The 5,776-nt window shown below is 48.0% G+C and overlaps 2 protein-coding genes across 2 annotated transcripts; one reads left to right on the top strand and one right to left on the bottom strand.

Annotated features, from left to right (window-relative positions):
* On the top strand, positions 1–2,621 carry KY384_001159 (uncharacterized protein; the record flags this gene model as incomplete). Its single annotated transcript, XM_044809691.1, has 5 exons — positions 1–431; positions 605–723; positions 1,193–1,389; positions 1,480–1,531; positions 1,612–2,621. The coding sequence occupies 5 exons, from the start codon at positions 1–3 to the stop codon at positions 2,619–2,621; spliced, it is 1,809 nt and encodes a 602-aa protein (XP_044673598.1).
* Positions 2,622–3,179: 558 nt separating this feature from the next.
* Positions 3,180–5,555, bottom strand: KY384_001158 (uncharacterized protein; the record flags this gene model as incomplete). The annotated part of the gene is made up of 1 exon (XM_044809690.1): positions 3,180–5,555. The coding sequence occupies one exon, from the start codon at positions 5,553–5,555 to the stop codon at positions 3,180–3,182; it is 2,376 nt and encodes a 791-aa protein (XP_044673597.1).
* Between the last annotated feature and the right edge of the window lie 221 nt (positions 5,556–5,776).

Genomic DNA, 5,776 nt, shown 5'->3' with positions numbered 1-5,776 from the left:
ATGGATCCGTTCTCGATCACAGCGGGTGTCGTAGCATTCTTACATTTCTCCACCTCTTGCTCCAAGAATCTACGACAACTGATACACACCGCGCGGTATGCTCCGGATGAGATTCTAAGTATCTCAAATGAGGTCAGCGATATCAACCTTATCCTCAACGATATCGAAGCGACCAGTAGAGCTTTCGAAGACTCGGGATCGCAAAACAGCCATGGATACAGCGGAGGCCTTTCTGCTCTGTTACCCTCCGCAAGGGCAAAACTTGGCCAGCTTGAAGGTCTTGTGGCTGAGCTGTTCGCAGCCCAGCATGATGGCAGAGTCATGTTTCAGAGGTATATCTGGCTTCGGAAGAAGCCTGTTGCTTTAGCTTTGCAGAAAGATATTGTCCTGATTAAGAGAAAATTGGGTCTGTTTCTCAACTCCGCGACAGCGTAAGTCACTCGAGTTCCTGCTACCTTTTTGACTTAAGTACGGTTTAACGATGTTGTCAACGTCGATCCTCGATAGCACTCTCGTCACCGCTTTGTAGTTGTGACTGACGTGTATCCGGCTTCCCAACATCCGTTCCACGTTCTCTTTAACAAACGGTGACTGAGCTTCTTAGTTCTCGCGCTGTCAGAATTGAGGCATCGCTACAGGGTTTAACCACAGAGATCCGTCAACTCCCCTCGCAATTGAATCCACAGCCTGTAGAAACCGCTTCCATAAAGTCAGCCTCTGAGTGTAGGTGCTAAGACAAATTAGCATAGGTGGCTTGATTCGGACATGATCAATATTAATTGTTGCTCAGCTGTGTCTCCTCTATTACCAGCGGCCCAGACCTCTGCGACTTCATTTCATCCATTGCAATCTAATCCACTTCTCGATGTTGCAACTAGGACTCCATTACCAACATCAGAAGAAATCCTGTCAACTTTCTTGCAGACCGTACGTCAGTCAGGACAGTTTGCTGCTTTGACATTCCATGTCCACAGGCTCGCTCGCTGTGAAGGCAGCTGCAATTGCATTTGTCATTCCCGAGGCCTCTACCAGACACCAAAGCTCTTGAATCAGATCTTCGGGGCTCTATTCATTGGCTATGCGGGCCTTCCTCTATGGAAGAGAACTTGTGATAGAATCGATTGTTTTAACCAATACTCTCGCACCCTGCAAGTATCCTACACGTTCCCGATGTGGCTACTTTCTAGAACAGTAGACTTTGTGGCTGCTATGACGTCGACGAGTGAGCCTCAATTTGGTCTCAAGGTTCGTAATAGAGTTGGGAATACGGAGAACAGCATCTTCACATTCGCTCGGAACGGTAATACGGACGCCATTGTCGAACTTTTCAAGAAGCGCATGGCTTCACCCAACGACTTGTCAACCAGGTATGGACAGTCAATCATGCATGTAAGTCTTACAGAGAATACACCAGTAATTGTGTCAATCCGATTCACGAGGTTGTTTTGGCCACGCTATTCTTCTGCTAACTCCTACCAGTTCGCTCTCGAACTCGGGCAGATGGAAACTTGCAAGTTTCTACTCAAAATTGGTGTTGATCCCTACATAATTGACGATAACGGATAGTAAGTCAAGTTTACTCAATCCTCAATTGCTGCAAAACGTTCTAAGGGATACAAAGTTCCGCTGCTCATGAAATATCAACCCTGATCGTGTCGAAGCGTGGTACAGCGCAGAGTCGGGACTATGAAGGTGTCTTTCGTGAGATTGCTGCCGCCCACTCTGAACTATGGGATTTCACCTACCTACACAAAGCTGTCACGGGAATCACACATGGGAATCTACATGAGGCCCTTCAAGACCCAGTTCACTTAGCTGTGCTGGACGTGCCAGATTCGCAAGGCCGGACCCCTCTCATTTGGGCCGCCCTGCGAGGAGACGAACCCTCAGTCAAGGCACTGCTTCGCGCGGGTGCAAAGACATCCCCTGTAGACTGGGAGAAAAGATCAGCACTTCACAGTGCCATCGTATCCGGCAGCGTGAGATGCGTTGAGCTTCTACTAATGGCGGGATCTAGCGTCCACTCTCGAGACATTCACGGCGATACACCTCTTCAAATGGCATCATGGGCAAACGACCATCCGCCTATGCTAGAAACGATCTTTTTGGCCGGCGCGTCCATAAATGATCAGAACGTCCAGGGTGTGACCCCATTACAGTGTGCAGTAGACTTGAATCACCATCATAACGTACAGTATCTTCTAGATATTGGTGCAATTTTGGAAAGCAGAGACAAAGATGATGACTCGCCACTGTTCGATGCGATCCGTTACAGCAACATCGAAGCACTTGAGGTGCTGCTTCGTTATGGTCCTCAGTTCGATCACGTAAACAAGACTGGACAAACTGCCCTTCACATTGCTGCTACTGAGGCCGATCGTAGAGTCCTTCAGACACTTCTACATGCTAGGATGGTAGGGATTGATCCATTAGCTAAGGACTGGAAAGGTCGGATGGTTTTTGAAGCTTTCGAGGACAGAGTACACCATCCGTGCGGTTTCAGAGAAGACCTTGAGCGCCTAGTGGAGTATGTTGTGCGCAGAGGCTGGGATGATGACGGAAGCGATAGCGGATCGTTTGTTGATGCATTAGAGAATCTTGAGATTAGTGGGACAGCTTGATTGACTGATGTGTTCTGCTAACCTAAAAACCTATGGCTTTCCTTAGAAATGGAAGGATAAATAATCTGCACGAACTCTTTTTGAAAAGAACAACTTCCCTGAAATTATCTTTATCGCATTTCTGAGCCAATGTGGACCATAAGGACATTCAGGGCTGGAAAGATCTATCTCGTGCATCGTTCAATGTGCCAGTCTCGACAACGACCAATCTTGCAATCTGCATCCAATGCTCAGCTCGTGTCCATCGGGTTCAACAACCGATTTGCCTTCAGCTTTCATACTTCAGAGACATGTACTGCATCAGGGCTTTAAGTAATCAGTGCAATGGATCTGGATTATAAGGTATGGCAATATCTGAACTTGTAGAGCTGCGACGTTGAAAATCTTTGAACTTTGCGTCTCAGGCTACGTTTGTGACTAAGGTTTGAGTGGCCGTGACAATACTGGATTCCTCGGCGGTACAAGTATTTCAAAAAGGTGAGATAAACCTTCCTCCTCCTCATCATATCATGCCATCGTTAGATCCTGTCCTCTACCATGTTCGATGCCTTCGATTACTCAGACTGTGCGCATTGCCAAATTATTATCGAATGGAACGAGTTTGTCCAGATCAATCGGTCCTTTCGCGCATTCCAAGTTCGAATTTGGATCCACGTTGGACAAGTCACTCTGCGCACTGACGGACACGAGGAGCGTATGCTTTGCGAACTTTTGATCTGGAGTCCACTTGAAAGGGCCGACGTTGAGACTACCACCGGCAGCGAGGGCGGGTATGTTGTCAGGTGTGGTCAAAGTGAGCTCAGCGAAATCTGTATGTTGGGCATCCCATTTTTGGGCTTTCTCGACTGTTGATACGTACGCTTTCACCTGAATCCCTTGCGCTGCTTGCGCACCTCGATTTTGAATAGTAACATAGACGAAATTGGTAGTGGAGATCACAGGTGTCTGATGGACCTGCACGCCGTCACCTTTCTGTCGGTTCCAAATCCCCGGGGCGTTGTTGAAGTCCGCAACGTAGTTATATTCTCCTTTGCGTCCGTCGTCGATGTACACATCCACTTGGGGAGGGGCTCCTTCCTTTTGCACCGGCGAAGGAGCTGATACAGGTTGGAATAATCCTTGCTTCTCAAAGGCCCACCTAATAATTTTTCGAACCGCTCCTGCAGGGTAGCCGAGGATTTTCCCTTTATCTGCATTTATCATGAATGACACGTATGTATCAGGTACCGGCGACTTTTGAGTGAGTTGAGCAATTCCACCCAAAATAAGGTACAATGTGTATTTAGACGCCCAAGTTTGCTTTGTGATGTTACCTAATGCGTCCCCTCCGATGGCTTGATAGAGGCGAAATAAGCTGGTGGAAAGAATTTGCTCGCGTTCATACCCAAAAAAGGTGTCCTGTATGAACTTCGCTCCGCCCCAAGCCCAACCGTCCGCAATTTTTCGACCATGGCTCCGGCGGATCGGGCTCCATGGAAAGGTGTCGAATCGATCAGGTGCTTGGCTTCCAGGATCACAAGATATGACAGCTATAGAGTCCCCAGGGCTGTGCGCGAAACCAAAGTTAGGGCTTCTCACCGCATTCCACAATAAAGCATGACCAAATTCGTGTGCCGTAACACGAAAATCTGCTGCAATGCCAATTTTTGAGTTCTGGGCAGCACGGCCAAAAAGGAATCCTCCCGAGCCGTTTCCCAGTGTATTTCCGGGAGCTTGGGCATTGACGTCGTCGTTCAGGCCTCGGTGGTCCACAGGTACTGGAAGAGTTGTATTTTGAAACAATGTACTGACGCCGATGCCCAATTCGTCCACAAGTTCGAATAATCTTGTAATGTGATAATAGCCATTTACTGCAGCAAATGTATCTGACTCGACATCCCCGTCAAACTCATTATTGGAACTGGTTGGAACAAGGATATCGGGTGGATTAGAATGTTTGATTTCGGCATAGTCACCTCGAAGAGCCTGAGGGCTTGTTACTTTGATACGAGAAAGTAGGATTTTTTGACGGAGAAGATTCAACTTGTCAATTTGGCCTGTTGGCAAAGGCGCGGAGCTTCCTGTCCGTGTGATTGGATCAACAGTGAAGAGTGAGCCATTGACTGGGTTACTGATGCCCGTAGTGAGGGCTCGCAAATAGAGCACTACCCCTGTCTCCACTTCCACGAAGGTTCGCCAATGGAGGGTACCGAATCCAGGCGGTGGGTAACTGAAAAGCACTTCCCTCACAACATAGTATCTTTCATCTTGGATGCTATCCGGCACTTGGTTCAAGATTAATGTTGGAACCTGATGGTGTGCTTCATCAGACGGTCCTTGGTCTCTAGCCAGTATTTGTCTATTATCCTTGCGGTACTGATAGACCAGGAGGCTTTGCTGGTTAATGGTGATCTGGCCTTCGCCTGGTCGGAGAGCTAGTACCTCGCGGAGACTCTCAACTTCAATACTCTTCAGATATTTGGCGTTGTCTCCAGGCATCCTTGGCTGTGTGGCGTGTGGCTGGACACTGCTGACAGAATTTATAACCTTCTGGTCCTCATTCAAGGTGACACTAATTTCAGCGCCCCAGACAGGGAGTCCGAGCAAGGTTTGTTGATAAGAGATTGCCGTGCTGTTGAATCGAAATCGTTCCTCCCTTGCCTCCAGGGCAGGAGGACTATCACGCAACCCATCCCCTGCAGCAAGTTGTGCACTGTCTTTCCTTAGAAAGCTCTTTGGAATCTCGTATGCTTCCGCAACCTCAAGCAGATATTCACGCGCAACATCAACAGCACTGAGTTGTGATTCTCCGACGACAGCAGAATTTTGGCTTGGTGTCCAAGGCTCCGGCACATGGTCGAGTGCGCACACAACGTCTTGATGACGTGCAACTCCAACGTTTGGATTGTCGTCAAGCGCTTGTATGATTGGGGGTTGTGGAGGCGTCTCCGCCATGGCTATATGGAACTCGAAGTGATGCTGCTGAGCAAAAGGTATTTCAACAAGTCAAGTGGATAGAAAGATGGAAGATGTAGGCTTCAGTATTACCAAGGATATTTTCTCTTACCTATCATCCCTGATAACTCCAGGAACATCCTCATTTTTATATCTGATGCTGTCTTTGTCAGGTTGGTCTTGCATTCTAAGCTAGCAACTACTTTTGTTTTGGGTGCAAG

Source organism: Bacidia gigantensis (assembly GCF_019456465.1).
Source record: "Bacidia gigantensis strain McMullin 20006 chromosome Unknown contig_125, whole genome shotgun sequence".
Lineage (NCBI taxonomy): Eukaryota > Fungi > Ascomycota > Lecanoromycetes > Lecanorales > Ramalinaceae > Bacidia > Bacidia gigantensis.
The sequence above is the reverse complement of the archived record's forward strand: the minus strand, read 5'-3'. Positions and strand labels throughout refer to the sequence as shown.